At 54.7% G+C, this 21,713-nt stretch overlaps 1 protein-coding gene across 1 annotated transcript in view; it reads right to left on the minus strand.

The window, feature by feature from the left end:
* LOC136943922 (intermembrane lipid transfer protein VPS13B-like) overlaps nucleotides 1-21,713 on the minus strand; it is a 167,511-nt gene that overhangs the window by 47,097 nt on the left and 98,701 nt on the right. The window contains 5 exon segments of the mRNA XM_067237409.1: nucleotides 1,299-1,658; nucleotides 6,456-6,593; nucleotides 6,692-7,481; nucleotides 17,877-18,020; nucleotides 18,746-18,872. Of these exon segments, the coding sequence (XP_067093510.1) occupies nucleotides 1,299-1,658; nucleotides 6,456-6,593; nucleotides 6,692-7,481; nucleotides 17,877-18,020; nucleotides 18,746-18,872 (1,559 nt within the window).

Raw genomic sequence — 21,713 nt, forward strand, 5'->3', positions numbered from 1 at the left:
CCCTCCTCCACCCTCTTATCCTTCCACACCCAGCTAACCCCCTCCCGTGTACCCCATCCTACACACCCCACCCCACCACCCCCTCCGCTCTCCCATCCTTCTACACCCCTACCTCCTCTCTCCTGTCCTCGCATACACCCCTCCATCTCTATCTGCTCTGGTCCTGAGCCCCAGGGTGTCCCCTCCGTCCTTCACAAACTCTCCCCTACCTCCCGGTGCCATTGATGCCCCCCCTCACTCATTCCCTCCCTCCCCCCCCCCCCCCCCTCCCCCCCCAGGCTGACAGAGCCAGGCAGCATCAGGGGGGTCACATTAGAACCCTGACACAAGCCAGCCTTCTGGTTCTGGAACCAAGGAAAACACGAGCCGTTACCGGATCCTGAGAGCCACATGCGTGTGCTGCTACAACGACAACAACTCTGCTGTATCTGGGGTCCATGGCGTCATAACGTGGGAGGACGACCAAGGCCCGCTCCTCCCGCCTCCTCCTCTCTCTCCTCTCTTCCTCCCCCCCCCCCTCTCGTTCTCTCTTGTGTTTGGTCCCTGCCTGCCTGCCTTCGTTCTTCCCTTCCCTTGTTCTTTCCCTCTCTGCTTGGTTTTCCTCAGCTTCTGTCAGCAGCAGCGTATGTAACCTTGATAGGGGCTCTGGAAACATCCAAACACCACATGTTCATCAATAAACATGAACATACCAGAGAGAGCTGCTCTCAGCCAGACCTGGGACTGCCAGAACCAGAACCAGCCACAGCCCAGACCCGGGCCAGAAACACCCCACCCGAGACCCATACCCACACCCAGGCCTAGACACAGAACCAGGTCCAGAACCAGGGCCTGAAATTGAATGCTAAACAAGGTCCTGATAGTCTGAGAATGACCCCCCCCCCCCCCCCTTCGGCAGCGGGCTGGAAGACAGGACAGAGGATCGGGTTCCAACCAGAACCTGGTCATCATTCCTCCTCGGTGATGTCGTGGTTACGGGCCAGATCACATGACGGTGATGCAGCACGGGTCATTTCCTGCTCCGAGGCAGGAAGTCTTTGCTTCCCTCCACACTAAGCCGGACGGGTCAGACGACAAGAGGCTCGAGTTTCGTGCTGGAGCACAGAAAACAAACTGCGGCCTGCAGGTCACACACGTTCTCAGTCTGCTCCCCCCCCGAGTCATACCATAACAACATGTGTAACACTGTCTTAATGCAGGTAACATAACCTGAGCCTACAGGCTGCTGTATCTCTATGAGGGAGACCTAGTCCATCTGAGAGGAGCAGCAAAGTGTACAGGCCCTGGGAGAGACCTACCATCCAGCCTGGGTCCGGTCTTCACGTTCAGGCTGCCCGTCATGGCCGACACCGTCACCGTCACGCTAGGCCTCGCCGGGTGGGCCTCCGTCTCCATGACAACCATCATCTGGGTGGTGCGGAGGGCCACCTTGTGGAAGTGGGCCAGGGCCCCCAGGCCTCCGGGGGCGTCCGGCCGCGGGGGGGTCCTGGGGGCCTTGCCGGGGGAGGAGTGGGGGGTGGTGGAGGCGGAGGGGGGCGCGGAGCCCCCCCAGAGCTGGTGGTGTGGGAGGACCTTCTCCAGGTAGGCCTTGGCCTGCTCCAGCTTGGCCAGGGTCAGGTTCACCTTCAGGGGCCTGCTCAGCTCCACACTCAGCTCAGCTGGAACACAGAGAAGATTTATGATCAGGACATCTCACACTGTGTGTGTGTGTGTGTGTGAGAACGTGGAGATATGGGAGATATGTGTGTGTGTGTGTGTGTATGCTGTGGTGTGTGGAGAAATGCTGATGGCCATCTGGGCTGTCAGAAATCTGATGTCTTTACACACACACACACACGCCCAGTCACACACACACAATCTCTCTCTCTCTGCCTTTCAAACACTTGACTAGAATTTACACAGACAGATGAATTAACTCCATGCTGCTTTACACCCCTTCCATTATCCCATTTTTCCACTTTGTCACAATGGTGCACACACACACATATATATAGACACATACACTAACACACACATATATAGACACATAAACCAACACACACACACACACGCTCGGCCTTCTAAAGCAGCTCCAGCTGTGGTGGATGAGGCTCATCAAGGCATCCGTGTTTGGAGGGTTTAAGAGCTTTAGCCCCTGTCTCCTCCACAGGTAACAGCTAGGCAGACAGGAGAGGGAACTCAGCCAACAGCAGCTCACACACACACACACACACACACATCTTTTCAATTCTCTTTCACTCCACATACTGGAAGTCAGGCAGGAGGGAAGCAAGCGTGTGTGTGTGTGTGTACAGTGTGTACAGTGTGTGTGCCAGAGGTGCAGGCAGGGGAGGAATCTGCTGTGCAATGTAGCTTATCATTTCCAGTTCACTTATCAACAGGAAACGTTCCAGCAGTGAAATAAATCCCCCCCACACCCCCCCCCCCCCCCCCTCCCGCCCGTCCCTCGAGCCGTCCTTCTCTGTAACCAGTTAAGGCTGTTTCAGATCACCTTGGCCTGAGCTGAGCTGGCCTGGCCTGGCCTGGTTCGGCCTGGATACATGGACATGCTCCTGATTAGAGGAAACGTATGTGCCAGCCTGCTCCCTAGTCCTCCTGCTCTCCCTCTCCTTCTCCTCCACCTTCTCTCTCCTCCGACACCTCCTCCAACTCTCCATCTCCTCTTTCCATCCATCTCTCCTCGTGCCGCTCCCCAGCCACATCTGTGCCCCCCCCCCCCCCCCCCCCCCCCCATACAATCGGCGGAGCGCAGCATCTTTTACGGCCGTGGAACTCTGTCAGAAGAGGAATCTTTAGCGGGACTCCAATAAAAGACAGCCCAGCATTATACAGCCACATGTACATCAGTGTCCTTACTGAGAGAGTGTGTGTAAGCAAGTGCATGTGTGTGTGTGTGTGTGTGTGTAACAGCGAGAGTGTGTGTGTGTGTGAGAGAGAGGGAGGCTCAGGTTGAAGAGGCAGGAGGACACAGACCAAAGCAGAACCTCACCACCAAACAGAACAGCTATTTACAAGCAGCAGTGGACCACTAACCACTGGATCTCCAGAGCTTCTCAGTCCTGCTTTGATGGGCAGATATGGAACCTGATACTATGACTCAATCCCTCTCCTTCGTCCTGGGATCCCATCCCCTTAACATGCTCAACGCCTTCCAGCGCTCTTAGAACGCATCGATGACCACGCTCAGGGTTCGGCCTCAGAAAGCTGGACGAGCTAAAGGCTGGAGGTTCGGGGCTGGAGGTTCGAGGCTGGAGGCTAGAGGTCCGAGGCCGGAGGTTTGAAACTAGGGGACGGAGGTTTAAGGCTGGACGGTCGAGGCTGGAGGCTACAGGTCCGAGGTCGGAGGTTTGAAGCTAGAGGCTGGAGGTCCGAGGCCCGAGGCTGGAGGCTCGCCAGGGAAGGTGGGGAGGAGTGAGCCGGCCAGATATCGATTAATGAGAGCAAGATGGTGGCGTGTGCGTCCAGGAGCCAAGCGGCCAGAGAGAAGGCTGCGTTCTGAACGTGGTGTTCGCACGCGCGGCGTGGTTCCTATTAAGAACACCTAGAGTTTCGAGAAAGCTGCAGGACATGGTGAGGGAGAGGGGGGAGAAAAAAAAAAAAAGAGAGAGAGAGAGAGGTGGATAGAGAAAGAAAGAAGGGGATTTGACCAGAGGTAGGGTTGGGGTGATGGACAGGTCAGTGGAGGGGATAGGGTGTGGGGGGCTCTGGGGGATAGGGTGTGGGGGGCTCTGGGGGATAGGGTGTGGGGGGCTCTGGGGGGTAGGGTGTGGGGGGCTCTGGGGGATAAGGTGTGGGGGGCTCTGGGGGATAGGGTGTGGGGGGCTCTGGGGGATAAGGTGTGGGGGGCTCTGGGGGATAGGGTGTGGGGGGCTCTGGGGGGTAGGGTGTGGGGGGCTCTGGGGGATAGGGTGTGGGGGGCTCTGGGGGATAGGGTGTGGGGGGCTCTGGGGGATAGGGTGTGGGGGGCTCTGGGGGGTAGGGTGTGGGGGGCTCTGGGGGATAAGGTGTGGGGGGCTCTGGGGGGTAGGGTGTGGGGGGCTCTGGGGGATAAGGTGTGGGGGGCTCTGGGGGATAGGGTGTGGGGTTGGAGGGTGTGGGGTTGGAGGGTCTGGGTCTGGCCCAGGGAGGCTAATGTAACCCTGCTGGAGAACTCACTGGCTGGCCCTTCTCTGGTGTCAACCTCTATTAGCACCGGGTAAACTGGGAGATCAAGGCCTGTCACATGCGCGCGCGCGCACACGCACACACACACACACACACACACACACACACACGCGCACACACACACGCACACACACACACGCACACACACACACACAGTGACTTGGGAAGGGCAGTTTAGGTTTGACACTGTTTTCATTCTCTCCCTGCTTTGATACCTCAGACACACTCTCACGCTTGACTTCCTCACAGCGCACCCTTTTAGAAGCAGGTGGCCGTGCCTTCAATTAGTGTGTTGTGTGTGTGTGTCTGTGTGTGTGTGTTGGGGAGGTGTCAGGTACAGGGCATTGCCATGTCATCTGCATCATATTAGTTCTGTTCTGTAGACTTCAGCAGAACAAGGCGGTGTGTGTGTGTGTGTTAAGGGCTTGTATACAGTAACTGACAACATCTCTTTACTCCAAGGCAATGACAGGAACCAGGGACAAACCTTCTAATGTTTCCAATTTGTTCTGGCTAATCTATCACCTGCTGGTTCTAGCATGGAGTACCGGGTTTGTTCTCCTGCAAGTGGTAGCTCTTATTACTCTGGGTTCTCTCACTGACCCTTCCAAACACTAGAGAAGAGTGTTTGTGTGTGTGTGGTTGTGTTGGGGTGAGAATTAGAGGACACACCCACACACACAAGCCTTGAAACTGTGTTTGTGTACCTGACGCAGCTGTTCTCTGCCTCCCTTGATGATGACACACACGTCCCCACACACACAAACACACACACACACACACACACATGTAACAAAGAGAGGACTCATCTGCTGAAGCCACAGGGATGAGTTCCTTGGTGTTGAAGAGAAAAATAAACTGACAAATCCTCCATCCTTCCTCCATCCAACCTCCCCTCCCTCCCTCTCATCAATCCCCCAAAGCCGATCCCTCTCTCTCTTCAGCTGCCCTCCTTCCCTCTCTCTGTCCCTCGCTGCCTCCACAGGAAGTCCACATCAGGGGCTGTCAAACCAAACAGCCCAGCTAATGGAGGATGTCTTCTCCCACTGTCTCCTGTGCTCTGGGACCGGTGTGCACATGTGTGTGTGTGTGTGTGTGTGTGTGGGGAGAGGGACTGGTAGCATGTGTGGTCAATTCTAGATGTTTCCATCTCCGAGGGAGGACAGGAATTGACCCGGAGCAATCTCACACTGGGTCTGGATCCTGTCTCAGCTGTGTGTGTGTGTGTGTGAGTGTGTCATACTCCACATATGAGTCCATCTCCTCAGTGGTTCAAGGTAACACCTGACTGTCATTGGGGAGAGTGAACCTGGCGCTGTGTCTTATGTCCTGGGTTCACAGCCCTGGCAAGGCCCAGACACACTAATTAGACATGTTTAGAGTTAATAACGTAATCACAGCAAGACTACAGGAAGCTCTGTCGATCTCGCTCTGAATGTGGATGAATCAAGGTTAAATGACACGATTGTTCATACTTGGTTATCAGCCCCAGCCTCTAATCTGGTCACACTTTCCTGCTTCGTACCCCGTCTCTAGCCTCCATTCTTATCCCCAGCCTCTGTTGTCATCCCCGGCCTCAGTCTCATCCCCCAACCCCAGCCTCCGGCCTCAGCCCTCCCGGGGGCTGGACTGTGTGTCCAGGTGGACAGCAGAGCTGGTTCATCCGCTCCCGCTGTCAGCAGGAAGTGATGCGCGTGTGTGCAGTGTTTACACACCTATTCCCACAGAGATCATCGACACCCACGGCCTGGAGGGGTCTGCTGGACACACACTTACACACACACACACACACACACACATGCAGCCCCTTCCATACTAAAGGTCAAAAACGTCATATTCCGAACCTTAAATATCCCTGTATGGGCGACAGACCATATATGGATGTGGGGCTGTTCTATAAATACAGTCCTGGAAGCCAGTATCACAGACAGGAGCCTGATCTCCCAGAGTGACAGCCACCGGGGATATCCCACTCCTACACACAGAATAAGCCCTTTGTCTTCTCTCCTGTACGTGTGTGTGTGTTCAGTCGCCGTGTGTGTGTGTGTGGTCAGTTACTCTGTGTGTGTGTGTTCCCCTGTTGAGCCCCTGCTGTACTTCAAACCTCTCTTATGTCTCGTCGGACATAGATACTCACCAGCTGACATATCCTCTGACATCGCTGGACGTATGCTTTCACTTGTCAATGAGTGTGTACCTGTGCGTGTGTGTGTCTGCACGGGTGTGTGTGTGTGAGAGAGAGAGAGAGAGAGAGAGAGAGAGAGAGAGAGAGAGAGAGGAGCGAGCCCCACCTGGTCCGTTGAGGAAGTCTTTGATGTGGAGTGAGAGCAGAGGAGGGGGGATGCCTGTCTTACTGTCAGGCTCTCCAGCTACTGTCTGCAGCCAGCACACACTGTAGTCCAGGGCCTCGGGCAGGGTCTTTCCTGCGTCTGGGGGTGGGGGAGGTGGGGGGGGGGAGGGGGTGTCAGTAACAATCGATATCACAAAGGCTCGAAACCATGGTTTATAGAAAAATGTTCCCCCTCACCCTGACACTGGTAGTGGGAGGGCACGCCGCGCAGCGCTAGGTCGAACACGGACAGCTCCGCCCTCTGGCGCCGGTGGTGGCAGCTGACCAGCGCCGAGGGCTGCGCCACCTGGAGGTGGAGCAGGGGCTCCAGGAGGGCGTCCCCCGCCCCCCTCCGCCCCGGCTGCCTCACCACCGTCACGCCCAGCGCCTGCCTGGCCGACGAGCGGCTGGGGGCCGCCAGGCTGTCCAGGGAGAGCAGGCTGCCCCTGGGCGGGGTCCCCGGCCCGGCCCCCGGCCCTGCCTGGGTGTTGCTGTTGAGGAGGTCGTCGGCGGTGAGGCTGGCCAAAGGCACGTGGGGGGCGGGGTCCGCGGCGGGGTCTGGGGGCGGCGCGTGGCCGGAGGCCGGGGCCGGGTCCGTCTGGCTCCCTGCCTGGTTCAGGGCACTCTTCCCCACCCTCTCCCGCGCTCCGCCCTCCCTCCCCTCGGGCGAGGCTGGGGTGGGCGTGGAGGGGACGGCGGCGGCAGGGGCGGAGGCCTTGGGCGGGCTGGAGCAGGCGTAGGTCATGACGGACAGCCGGCTGGCGGTGAGGAAGACGTCGAAGGGGATGAAGCTGAGGTTCTTGGTGATGGTGGACTGGCGGGAGGGCCGGGCGATGCGGTGGTGGCTGGCGCCGCTCTGCTGCTCGATCTGGACGATGCGGATGCGGGCCGAGTCGCTGCCGAAGCCGCTGTCCTGGCCGCTGCGGCCGCACGACGAGGCCCCGCCCCTGGGGTCGGCCCGGCCGCGCTGCTGCTCCTGACCACGCACCTGGGGGAGACACACACACGTTAGCACCCCCCCCGACGTGCAGATACTCCCAACCCCACACACACACAAACGTTAGCAGGTACGTGCGCCCCCCCCCCGACGTGCAGATACTCCCAGCCCCACGCACACACAGACACCTCAACGTGTGTGTTTGGCGTGTGTGCTGGACTTTGCATCGGGACACGTCCAAACATGTGATTCCAATAGCGCTGTGGGAGGAGAAACGCCTTGCCGGGTGCCCTCCCAACACACTGGAGCAGAACGTCCAACGCGGGAGAACACAACAGAGAGAGAAACGCATCCGAAACACAATCAGCCCAGGCTCGAAGTGGATTTGTTTCTTGTTCGGGGGGCTTGTTTTTCTCCTCTTTATAGGTGCACTCTCCCAACTCGATTGAAACCATGGACAAATCGACTTGAGCGACCGAGCATTATCTGGACCCAGTCGGGGGGACTCTACAAGTCCTCCTTCTGGGCGCTTCACATCAAGTCGCTGCACTTCCTCCGGCCTCAGAGTCTCTTAAGAGGATCAGCCCTGGAAACACAGGCTTGTGTGGCGGGGCGGTGGAGCCGTGTGTGTGCCCTGGTGTTAACAGATGTGCCAGTCCCAGCTGATGTGAGTCATGAGAAAGAGTGCGCCGGGTTTACGTCTCGGCCCCGCGCTGGCAGCCGCACCGCTCCCGAGACGGGGCCAGGCAATCCCCGTGGCCCGGCATCAAGAGGGAGATTTCCGTGCTGGAAACGTACGGCCGAGCGGTGCGGTCCGTGGATGGCGAACAGGAAGCCGTCTTTAGACTGCGTGTTTCTCCTCAGCTGTATCAACGTTCAGCGGGGAAAAACACCCACATGGGTCCCTCTTCTGATCCGGGAACTTAAAGGTCGCGGGTGACCGCAGGGGTCAGGCAGGTGTGACGTGACTAAACACTCCTCCTCATCCTCTTCCTCATCACTCTTTAATGCCTAGCAGACCAGCCACCCCCTCAGTTCCAACACACACAGACACACACACACACACACACCATGTGATGTTAGTGCTGAGAAGTCTGTTTTAATTAGGGGCTACTGCTGTGCACCGGTGTGATCATGATTAATCCATAAAAGAGAACTGTTGTGTGTTGGGCTGCGTGTTCCATCCTATCCCGCCCCCGTCTGCCCAAACCCTGGTACACATGGTTCCTATTAGCTCCACTCAGTGTGTCTTCTTAGCTGCCTCTCCCACACTCTGCTCTCTCTTTCTCTCTCTCTCTCTCGCTCTTTCTCTCTCGCTCTCTCTCCCCTGTTCTGCCATTCTCTCTTTGTCTTTAATCTCTCTCTAGTTCTCCCTTTCTTCCCTCCCTCTCTCTCCTCGGCGTTGCGAGGAGAGTGAAGTGTCCGTGGTGGTGGTGGTGGAGATAGTGTTTCAGACCTCCAGGCCTATATGAAAAGTGTCTGGCAGCACATTAAACGGAATGCTTGACTTATTAGATATTTCCCATTCTAAACAGTGTCATCAAAGGGCCCCAGAACAAGAGGCTTCTCAAAAGGCAGCAGCTTAGACAGGGGCTGCTCTACAGCCCGGCCTGCCAGATCCCCCTGGCTCCTCTCCCCCTCCTCCCTCCTCCTCCTCCTAATGAGGAAAGGATGTGCTCCTCTCCTCCTCGCCTTCGTTCCTCCACTCCTGCGCTAACGCATGATATACTGTACCCCCCCCCCCCCCTCGCCGTCTCGCTCTCTGTTCCTCCTCTTTTCCTCCTCGTTCCCCTCCTCGCATATCCCTTTCCCCCTTATGCTCTCTCTCCCTCTCTCCCTCTCTCCCTCTCTATCTTCCCAGACTTAGGCCCCACACATGCACTTACAATTAACAGCAAATTCCCCCAATCTTCTCTTCCCCACAGAACAGACAAAGTGCACTCTAAGCAAATACTCCTCTATATTTAGATTATACAATGTAGAGAACAAAAGGCGAACAATCGACAGAACACGAGAAAAAAGTATACTCACACACCCAGACACACACACAAAGATAAAGATACACACACATACATACACACACACACACACACAGTCTGAGTGTGCCCCACTCTGCCGTGACCTCACCCTGGGGGTCAGCAGGTGTGTGTATTCTCTCAAACATCCGCCAATTTAGCCACCGACAGAGAGTCATAAATTCAGAAATGCAAACATGTTTCTTTGCCTCGCCCGACTTTCAATCCCCTTTTCCAGTCATTACTCTCTATTCTCCATTGGCTGAACTGAAGCGTGTTCTCCAGACCTCTGATCAAACCCTCCACAGCTAGCCAATCATGAGGTCATCCCCTCACTGTCGCTAGGCAGAAATCACGGAACATCCTCTGAAGTGTGAAACCGCAAAACCTCAACCTGCCAGTCATGTTTGACGCATCTGTGTGACATTTGACCCCCGTCCCAGCTGGACTGGGAGCAGCTTGGCCCGGGCCAGCGCTTCACGGTCCTACTTGTCATCTCATCCTTTGCCACACGCTCGCCGAGTTTGGCAGACGGCAGCGATGTGGAGACTTTGACATCTGAGCTCCACATTGAGCAGATGAATCTCTTCACATCATGCCTGGGAGGGAGTCCAGGACTTGGGGAAGCCTACCAGTGGACTGGCCATGTTTAAGGTTAACAGCTTTGGTACGGACATTCACTACTGGGCATTATGAGGTCCCTGTGGTAGCTATGCAGCAGCTTTAGAATGGCTGACGTCAAGTGGGCTAGATCCCCCTTTGGATGATCCATGTCTGCTCAGCTGACACCACTCCAGACGCGCTCCTAAACACCATCATGAAAGTAAAGTGCAGTGATGTCATCAGCGAGTGACATCATGGTTGAATGACAGGTCAGTCAGTGACATCATCAGTGAAGGACACCACTGTTTGCACCACGTCATGCTGAGGGTCGGTGCTTGACTTAAGACCGTCTTCATTCTGCCTCAAACCTGACCTTGTTTGGCCACAGAACACAGAAACACAACACTGAATGTACTTGTTGAACCATATCATTTACTGTCCATTTATACTGAAATGAATTGGGTATAATGGTCCATAGTTCATTTAATCAAGATTAAATCAATCCCACATCCCAGCAGGACACAATGGGCACTAACAGACACTGCGTTGGTGATGCCAGCAGTACACTGAAAAGATTGAGGCAGGCTTGTGGTCACGTCTGGATGTGGTTGAGGGCGTGGTACCTGGGGCCCAGCGTGGGGCTCCAAGCTGACCCCACGCTGGGCCCCTCTGGTCTCTGTTACAACAGGAACACAAGGGAGCAAACCTTGTTCTGGTGACCTACAGACCCCTGACACAATACCTCATTTGGAGGGAAATAATAATAATACTTAACTGAAAGCCATAAAGACCACAATTCACCCTGGTAGTTTTCCAGACAGGGGGCTGGGCTGGGGGGGTACATTTATAATGTGATGTCACTGCTCTCTGAGAGCAGTGGCAGAGCAGGCATCAAAGGGGACGTTTAAGACGCTGAACTCTGTTCGAGCAACAAAGGCGACCTGCTCTGTTCTCAAGCTCAACCACAACAAAAGCGCAGCGGAAAGGTCGCGACCCCGGCGCTCGCAAATGGGTGCCGAGTGGTTCCCAGTGACTGTCGACTGCACTTTAGACACACAGCACACTCCAAAACACAGGCCCCGGAGCCGTCTACAAGCTCTAGGGAGCTCTGTGTTTTAGCTGTGTGTGTGTGTGTGTGTGTGTGTGTGTGTGAGAAAGTTTGCGTATGTGAGCGTGTGTCTTAGAGTGTGTGTGTGTGTGTGTGCGCCGCCGCCGCTCCAGGGAACGGCCCCAGCGCCAGAGAGCATGGTTTGGTCTGCTGTCTATCTCGGAGCCTCGGACAGGACCAGGGAGGAGAACTACAACAAGGCCAGGATATTTTCCTGACTCGTCAGAGAGCCTCTTTGTTCACCGATGGCACGTTGTGGACAGGGAATACCAAACATCCGGGGACAGTCATAATCTGAGCCTGCTGACATTCCTGAGGCCCTCGGTCAGACGTTTGACTTCCCACCTCGCTGGAGGAAGGGGGGTGGGGGGGGGGTCGGGGCAGGGAGAGGAAAGGAGAGAGGACAGGAGAGTGGAGCAGAGAAGAGGGGAAGAGAAGAGAGGGCAGAGTGGAGACAGAAGGATGAGAGAGAGTAGGGGATGTGTGCAACAAAAGCACACAGGCCTCTGTAGAGATGGAAATCCAAGCTAGCGGCCTATCCCTACTTGTGTCTTTCAGTTGCAGTTTGTAGTCATGGCTCGGAAACAAAGAAAGAATTACCAAACCTGTAGCAGTAAAAGCAGAACAGAAAGGTCTGGAAATGAACAGAATGAGTCAATCTGCTCCCTGTGGAGTGCAGAGCGGTCCAACCGAGACCTGGCGCTCCCAGTCTTGTCTCATTTATTGTACTTCAAACCCTCGTCTACCCCGACAGTACAAGGCCCTGGTTTGCTTACAAGTATTTTGCCACAAAAACAGCGTTGAGCGAGCTTGCACAGTGTCACAAGGCTGATGTTCCAGAGCTCTGGCAGACAGAGTCCTACAGGCTGAGGAGCAGAAACACTGTCCCCAGCCTGAGGAGCAGAAACACTGTCCCCAGCCTGAGGAGAAACACTGTCCCCAGCCTGAGGAGCAGAAACACTGTCCCCAGCCTGAGGAGAAACACTGTCTCCAGCCTGAGGAGCAGAAACACTGTCCCCAGCCTGAGGAGAAACACTGTCCCCAGCCTGAGGAGCAGAAACACTGTCTCCAGCCTGAGGAGCAGAAACACTGTCTCCAGCCTGAAGAGCAGAAACACCGTCTCCAGCCTGAGGAGCAGAAACACCGTCTCCAGCCTGAGGAGCAGAAACACCGTCTCCAGCCTGAGGAGCAAAAACACCATCTCTAGCCTGAGGAGCAGAAACACTGTCTCCAGCCTGAGGAGCAGAAACACTGTCTCCAGCCTGAGGAGCAGAAACACTGTCTCCAGCCTGAGGAGCAGAAACACTGTCTCCAGCCTGAGGAGCAGAAACACTGTCTCCAGCCTGAGGAACAGAAACACTGTCTCCAGCCTGAGGAGCAGAAACACTGATCAAGCTGATCTCTAGACCCCAACCCCCAAGCCCAGAGGTTAACTATGGGTGAACAGTCTGGCAGTATGTTGTCAGCTGTAGTCGCATGTGTGCACCATCGCTTCCCATGTTCGAGTGATCCAGTGTGTGATGAATGCAAACAAGAGCTCGTTCAGATCCGTCAGGAGACAGTTACCAGATCTGGATCACCCCACAAGTGCTAGAGAAAACAAACATCGTGGATGGAGATCGCATCAGAGGGAATTAACGAGCTACAGCCACGCTGCCACACTCATCTACCCAGAATGCAGCCCGCCTTAACGCCGCTACGTCCTTTTCCAGCATAATGTATAGAGAGAGGGGGAGGGAGAGATATGTAGAGAGGGAAGGAAAGACAGAGAGAGAGATACCCCGGGGTTGTCTTTCCTGCTGCAGGCTGAGGGGCTGGCAGAGTCAGTTCTGTTTCCCAGGCAGACAAAGCAGGAACCACTGGCTCTAATCAGCCATTAGCACGTCTATTTAGGTTAGACTGTGCGGAGGGCTAATCTACTAATCTAATATTCAGGCTCTGGTATTTATGTACACCAAGGGTCCCATAGTGGGCTGGGCTATGGAGCAGTTGGCGGTCAATGGGTGTATTGTGTGTGTGAGCCATGTGTGTGTGTGTGTGTGTGTCAGAGCGAGTAGGGGGGGTTAGGTCGAAACTGACAGCTTCTTCCAGCGTCCCCTAACGTCATGAGCTTGCATTGTGTTTCAACAAACAGCAACAAAGGAGACCTCAGACAGCACTGTCGCTCAGGCGACTGCTTGCCTGCCACTTCAAACGTTGCTCCGTCATGATGTCATCAGCGAGCGCCCGCGAGGTCGTCCCCGCGCGGCGGCTGCTTTCGTTACCAAGCGGAGCAAACAGCAACGCAAACAAAAACACCCCTGACCCCTGGATGGCGGGAAGGAGGGAGGGATGGACGGAGGGATAAGGAGGATGGATAAGCCCCAGGTGGCCGCGGAGGACAGTGAGCCATACGGATGTTGTCATCTCTGCTGCACATCTGTCTCTCTCTCTCTCTCTCTCCCTCCCTCTTTCCTTTATCTCGCTCAGTCTCTCTCTCTCCATATCTCTGCTTCTCTCCGCTTCTCTCTGCTTCTCTCTCCATCGCTCTGCTTCTCTCTCTCCTTCTTGCAAGCTCAGGCCACGGGATGGAGAGCGACTTCTGGCACTAGCCTTGTTTACCGAGGGAGTTAGAGAGAGGGGCGGTAGAGGAGAGAATCCTTCCTTTACTTCACCTCTGGAGCTGATGCCAGTTGTGATGGTGGTGTCGTGGAGAGATGGAAGGGAGGAGAGGAGAGGGGGATGGAGGTGGATGTAGAGGCAGGAGGTCACTGTAAGAACTGTCCTCCAGTCATACCGTTTGCTCTGGTGGAAACACATACCACTTAACACTCATGGTGACAGAGTGAGAGGACAGAGTTAACACACACACACGCACACACACACACACACACACACACACACGGACACACACACACTCTCTCTTCAATACCTTATCCACTGGGAGAGAACCCAATACGCTCTCTCACCTGTTATTCTAAGTGGAATCTTGCTTATACAGGTGTAGAGAATGGGCTCAGGCAGGAATTCAAGCCTACATTGGCATCCACACTGTGTGTGTGTGTCCTGGATGGCCTGGTGTGCCCTGCCTTTACTGCTCCCCTGAGTCTGTGACCCCATTTCCCCCCCAGACAGGGAGAGGAGCCCCCACCCATCCACCCCCCCTCACCTGAGTGGAACTTGATCCGTGGGTCACGCCAAGGGCCTCAACGCCAGCACCCCCCCCCCCCCCGCCGCTCCCACCTCCCTTCTAAAAGAACGCCACAGTTCTGATGGTATCTGAGGTTTCACGCCAATTTCCACAAACCGATGAGAGTGAGCAATTCAGCTGCTACTGATCTCAAACAGATCACGTTACCAAGGTGAACAGAAGAATGTGCCATGGTCGTGCTATGGGGGGGGGGGATCTGGGGCGAACCATTTGGCACCCGGCGTGGGGTAGGTGAGTTGTTTTGACTGGCTGTCAATTAGCAGTTGGTTCACAGAGGAGGGGCCTGCGAGCTCCTCACCCCGAGGTACGGTTTCATAACAACGAAGCGCAGCGAGATGAACACTCGCTAGGAAAATATGTCGTTTGGAGATAAGCTGCGGCTCGGCGCTTAGCGGACAGATGTCAAGGAGCTGGGGGAGGGGGGAGGGAGGGAAGGGGGAGGGAGAGGGGAGGGAGGGGGGAGAGGAGAGGGAGGGAGGGAGAGGGGAGAGAGGGGGGAGAGGGGAGAGGGGAGGGAAGAGAGAGGGAGGGAGAGGGGAGAGAGAGGGGTCTTTCTAAGGACCTATATTTATTATGCCTCACCGAAGCAAAGGGAACAAAGAAAACAAGGACGACCTGTTCAGACATCATTGGCTTGATATTTGGACTTCATCTTTTTTTTTTCTCTCTCCCCCCCTCCCCCCCCCCCCTCCCACCATCAGCTCCCTGTCTCACCTCTTGGGGCTGGCTCCCTGACAGACACGGCCCTATCACAGCTCAGAAGGCTGCGGGGCTGCGGCTTACGAAACACTCAGCCGGGGAGATGTTGCGAGTGCTGCCTGAGCTCGGGAATGACCAGGAGGATCAGGAGGATCTGGCGGGCTGGCTGGGCCAAGCCTGTCACCAACACCAGCATACAGCCACCCTGAACATACAGCCACCCTGAACATACAGCCACCCTGAACATACAGCCACCCTGAACATACAGCCACCCTGAACATACAGCCACCCTGAACATACGTACCACAGGACCCCCCCATTCACTGACTGCCCTCCATGCAGTATATACCGCAGCATGCATGTGCATGCGAGTAGATGGAGTAAAGAGATGGAAGAGAGAGACCAGGAAGAAGGAGATGGCAAAGGAGGAGAAAAAGGGGGTTAGACAAGGGAACCAGAGAGCGGGATGGTGAGGTTCGAATGAGAGCGAAAGGGAGGAGGATGAAGAGCATGCCAGTGAGGAGGTGAGAGGGTGACCGGAGGCCGTCCAGAACCCTGCTCCCTAACAGGGACAGCATCCCAGGGCACGGCGGGGGAAGGAGGGATGGAGCGAGGGATGGAGGAAGGATATGGGATTTCCCCTGCCTGCCCACGGAGTGCTTTTCTCTTCACCACAATGTGGTAAAAGCACATGGCCCAGTGTGTGTGTGTGTGTGTCTCTGTGCGTGTGTGTGTGTGTGACAGAGTTTGTGTGTACGTCTGTGTGTTCAACCCTCCTCACAAAACTCATTAATTAGTGCACATAAAACACAGCTGTGAGGAAAGGAGCATTTGAAATGCCTGCCCAGGAGGCTGTTCGAGACGATCAACATGAGAAAGAGAGGGGAAAAAAGAGAGGGAGGGAGAAAGAAAGAGAGTGTGAGAGAGAAGGAGGGATAGAGGGAGAGAGAGAGGGAGACGGAGAGAAAGACGGCCAGTGGTCTGGGGACCGGCAGTACCCTGCAGGACCACCAGAGGGCCCTGCAGCATGCTGAATGGGGCTCACGACACCTCGGGTCTGGTGTGGTGCGAAGGGGTCAATCACACTGACCTGCCCCCCTGGACGGAGTCAAACACTGACATGTAATGGGGTGTGCTTGATTTTGATCACCCGGCACACAGAGACTAAGCCCTGGAAGTGCAAACTCTGAGATAAATCTGGCTCCATCTGTCAAGTGCTTAAATTATGACCCATGCCTGTTGTTTTGGGTGTACCAACATGACCCCTATGACCCCACCCCCCACCCCCCTCCCCTTCTCTCTTTTTGGGCTGTACCACCAGGACCAGGAAGTGGAGCACAATGAGGAAGTATCCAGCTACCCTGAACCCAGGTGAACCCCTGTAGAAGGGTCCAGAATCCCACCTAAACCAGAACCAGATGTAACTCACCTCTAGAAGATTGACTGTCTAACCTCCACCCACCCAACCACCCACTAAAACACACACACACACACACAGTTAAAGGCTACAGTACGGACACACTCGCGCTCGTTTCGTTCCTTCCATTCCATTCACACAAACAATGCTAATAGGAGTGTTTCTTCTGGTAGTTGAGTGAGACCCATTTTGGGCTGGTTGTTCAGGGACAGCAGTAACACTGTTGACTTAGCTTCGGAGATCTCACCTCCCAGACCAGAGACTGCTCCCTTGGGATCAGGCTGTTTACCCTGCCTCTGTGGTGTGTGTGTGTGTGTGTGTGTGTGTGGTCAAAAAGGGTTGGCTGCTTCTCTGCATGCGTGTGATTGCGTGTTTGCGATGACGAGCCTCCCTGTGTGTACAGTAGGAGCAGAGCTTCTGTGTGTGTGTGTGTGTGTGTTTGTGTGTATCCAGACAGAGCACATCGCGTCCGTGTGCGTGTTCCACCGTCGTGACCTCTGCGTTCTGAACTACAATTACTGGAGCGACCGGCTTCCACGCAGCTCTCCGACGCCAGACCCCTCCCGCCCCTGTAAACATCCACGCCGTAGATGACGGTAAAATCACTCTTATCTCGCCCCCGCCCCCCGGCCCCACCCCCACAACACTCCGCTCATCACCACCGCGGAGGTAAATATTGTTAGATTGTGTTCCATTAGAGCGCTTTATTAAACTCACAGACAAGGGGCAAAGGCGCCGGTCTAGCCACACGCTGAGTGTGCGAGCCAGGGGTCTGTATGTGTGCGCGCGTGTGTTCGCGAGAGTGTGTGTGTGTTTGAGTCGTTGAACGTACGGGGAGCTCGACTGCGTGCGTGTGTGTGTGTGTGTAGCCCTCTGGTAAACAATAGGGGCAGCTTTTGAGAGCTACAGCTGAGGAGAGTAAACTGAGGGCAGATTAGGGGAGCGGCTGTTGCTTAATGGGAGTAAATATTTAACAGGGAGAGGAGAGGAGGGGAAAGAAGGAGAGGGGGGGGGGGAGGGGAAGAAGAAAGGAAGAGAAAGGCTGGGAAAAGAGGAGAAGATAAAAGGGGGAGAAGAGGAAAGAAGAAGAGGACGAGGGCCGCGGGAGATGTAGTCGTAGCGGGGCGGTGGTTGAGAACGGCACCGTGATATCTACAGCTGGGCTGGATATCTGAGCAGCCGGGCCCGAGAGGGGTGATTTGTCTCCTTATAAGGTCACTCCAGGGGGTGAATGTCACGCAAGGGCCTGCCGACGCCCTGGCCACACCCTAGCAACACCCTAGCAACCACCTACGGTAGGAGAGAGGTTTCAAGGAGATGCTGTGAAGCTCTCAGCGGCCCAACATGCGTTCATGTGTGTGTGTCTCCGTGTGTGTGTGGGGGGGTGTGTGTGTGTCTGCACACGTGTGTGTACCTCGGAGGTCTTCTCTGGTGTGTCGCTGCCCACCATGTTGTCTCGGAGAAGCTTCTGGAGAAGCTGGACCTGGGCCACACTGAGGTAGACGTCCAGGCTACTGGTCACGTTCACCTCCAGAGAGTGACCACACACCACTATCTCCTGGAGGGGGGGAGGGGGGGTGGAGGAGGGAGAGAGAGAGATGCTTTTAGTACTATAACATGTTGTTTTATCCACTGCTTATCTATACATCGAAATGTACTAAATATGAGCTTGAACTTTGGATGGTACGCTTGTTTTGTATCGGTGTCCCTCCCTGCTATCAGCCTCCCTCCCTGACTGCCTGTCTGTTTGTGTTGCTGTTGGCTTGGAGGAGCTCCATTTCTCGAAGCCAACAAATCACTGTGTGTGTGAGAGATTCTGAGGGAGAGAAAGGGGATGCGTGTTTGTACGCGCATACAATCAGCGTGTTTACGCCAAGTGCGTGTGTGCGCGTGTGTGTGTGTGTGACAGCGAGAAGAAGGGATGAGCTGTGAACCGTTTGCAATGGGGACTGTCAGGATGCATGAGAAGAGAAGGGGGAGAAGAGAGGAGCAGCTGGACCCAGATCCTCTGGCCTCCACAGGGATCGTCCACTCCCCAGGTCAAACGCCTACACTACACGTACACACACACACACACACACACACGCACGCACGCAGGCACGCACACTGACCTCAAGTCTCAAACTCACATCTACACATCACATCTAACAGTGCAGTAGTCTACAGGCATACTTCAGTATTCTAGGAATAACCATTTCATACATCTGCTTCGAGTGAAACATCCCCCAAAAACACAAACGTAAGACTGTAGGAAGTCTGTCCTAGTGCTGTTGCCGTACTGACCTCGGTCTGAGCGTTGTCGGGGGATACCGGTTTGCTGAAGATGATGGCGGGCGCGGCGGTGATGCGGACCGAGAAATCAGTCAGGATGGGAGTGAGGAGGGCGCGGCGTTCCTGGTGTCTTCTGATGCTGCGTCCGACACACACACACACACACACACACACAATGTTTACAAACATACTGTGTTTATTTGTCTAAGTGTGTGTGAGAAACTGCATTCCCCAAGGACTGTATTCTCCAGTTGAAACTTGGTTCTTTAGTGAGCACTGAGTTCTTTAGTGAGGACTGAGTTCTTTAGTGAGGACTGGATTTTAAACTGAGGTCTGTTCCAGAATGAGGACTGGGTTCTAAAGTGAGGACTTGGTTCTAAAGTGAGGACTGGGTGAAGACAGCCTAACTCGGTACTAGAGTGTTGGTGGGTACTATATGGGAGTCAGGTGGCTGAGCGGTTAGGGAAGCGAGCTAGTAATCAGAAGGTTGCCAGTTCGATTCCCGGCCATGCCAAATGACGTTGTGTCCTTGGGCAAGGCACTTCACCCTACTTGCCTCGGGGGGAATGTCCCTGTACTTACTGTAAGTCGCTCTGGATAAGAGCGTCTGCTAAATGACTAAAGGACTGCTAAAGGACTGGGTACTAGAGTGGGGACTGGGTACTAGAGTAAGGACTGGGTACTAGAGTGAGCACTGGGTACTAGAGTAAGGACTGGGTACTAGAGTGAGCACTGGGTACTAGAGTAAGGACTGGGTACTAGAGTGAGCAGGGGGTACTAGAGTGAGCACTGGGTATTAGAGTGAGCACTGGGTACTAGAGTGAGGACTGGGTACTAGAGTGAGCAGGGGGTACTAGAGTGAGCACTGGGTACTAGAGTGAGCACTGGGTACTAGAGTGAGGACTGGGTACTAGAGTGAGGACTGGGTACTAGAGTAAGGACTGGGTACTAGAGTGAGGACTGGGTATTAGAGTGAGGACTGGGTACTAGAGTGAGCACTGGGTACTAGAGTGAGGACTGGGTACTAGAGTGAGGACTGGGTACTAGAGTGAGGACTGGGTATTAGAGTGAGCACTGGGTACTAGAGTGAGGACTGGGTACTAGAGTGAGGACTGGGTATTAGAGTGAGGACTGGGTATTAGAGTGAGGACTGGGTACTAGAGTGAGCACTGGGTACTAGAGTGAGCACTGGGTACTAGAGTGAGCACTGGGTACTAGAGTGAGGACTGGATTCTGGTGGCTGAATGGTCCCATCTGTCCAAGGATGTCTGTTCAACTCGGACCTAAACCACACATATCTACAAGCCCAGCAATGTTATATCTTAACTGACAAACACATACAGACTTTTCAAACTTCTCTCTGGCGACTCAAATTCAAACCAGCAGCACTCTTCAACTCGACTCTAAATACAGACTTCAAACCCCATTTTCGCTTACGAGGCCAAAACCTGTGAAATATTTCCATAACGGAGCTGGTTTCAAACTCCTAGTCCAACAGTCTGTAGCTTCCAGCAAGAAAAGCGTTGGGAGCGAAGCGAGACGTTATTTGACAACTCTCTATTGGGAACACACCCTAATTGTATACACAAGCCCACGCTAAGACCTCCCAACGTAAACTGGAGCCTGTTGGGTTAACACTCATTCCCACAATCAAGTCATATTTTCAAGAACATTTGTTAGCAGTAAAACAAATATACGAGTTCACTTTATAAGGTGGTGTTAATTGCTACATCTGCTGGTATTAAAACAATCAAACAGACGAGCTTCCAATATTTATAGTCGGCCCGGATTACACACACACACAGGAAAAGATCCCTGTTCCTAGGTGGCCTGGGGCATGGTTCCACCAGACCTAATATCACATTCTACTGTGCTCTACAGAGAGGCATTACCAGTGTCTCTGAGGGATTAGGGTTAGTGCACTGCTCTGTGTGTGTGCTCGAGGTGAAGTGATCTGGGTGAGGGTGATTGATGGGTTGTAATCTCTGTCGAACACAGAGTGAAACAGAGAGTGTCTCATTGCAGGGGGACAGGTGCCGTCATTCACCAGGGAGAGAGGGGGCGGCTCACGGCTCCATTTACCCACAAACGTGGCCTGTGGCTCGGGTTAGAGGAGAGCCCTGCCTGCCCCCGCCCGGAGACCCCCCTGGAGGGATTTGGAGCGGGGATTTGAATGCCTGTGTGTATGAATATGTACAGTACGTCTCTGTGCTTGAGTGTGGTAAGGTTATGACTCACACAGGATGATCCACAACGACAAAAGAAGCGGGAGGGAGAGAGGAGGGAGGGAGAGAGATGGAGAGAGAATGAGAAGGAAAGAGAGAGAGAGAGCAGGAGGGAGGAAAGAGGAGAAGAGAGAGGGAGAAGATAAAGAGAGCAAGATAGTGAGAGAGGTGGAGGGAGAGAGAGAACGTAGAGAGTTCACAGCCTCCCAACCACGGCCTGTTTCCTAAAACCTGGGTCCCGTGCTATATCACGCGGACAGACCCTGTCAGCAGGACCATGTGGCTGGAATTTCCTCAGCAAAACCTCAGGAAGCCAGCGTAGCCTCACGGAGCCCGCGAAACTACGTGAACTCACCCCGGCAACCAGGGGGTCCCGCCAGCGATCCCGCCAGCGCCCCAGGGTGGAGGGGAGAGGAAGGGTGGAGAGAGGGAGGGAGGGAGGGATGGAGCGTGGGACTGGATGGGAGGAAAGGTGGGAACTTTCGAGGTGGTGTGTCTCCACATATTATGCCGAGTCGTAGTTGTGTGAGTGACTGCCTGACTGCTCCCTAGCAGCTCCACTGTGAAGTGTGCTGCCTACATCTGGCTGGCTGGTCATGGGACAGCCTCCGACCACGCAGCTAATTACAGTCATGGAAGGGGATCTGGAACAGAAGCTGTTTTCCTACAGCACCAGTGAACCAGTCAGTCAGTCAGTCAGCCAGCCTCAGAACAAACTAAGATAAATAGCTAGCTTGTGCCTTTCATGGTAACAA

This window comes from Osmerus mordax, chromosome 6 (assembly GCF_038355195.1).
Source record: "Osmerus mordax isolate fOsmMor3 chromosome 6, fOsmMor3.pri, whole genome shotgun sequence".
Classification (NCBI taxonomy): Eukaryota; Metazoa; Chordata; class Actinopteri; order Osmeriformes; family Osmeridae; genus Osmerus; species Osmerus mordax.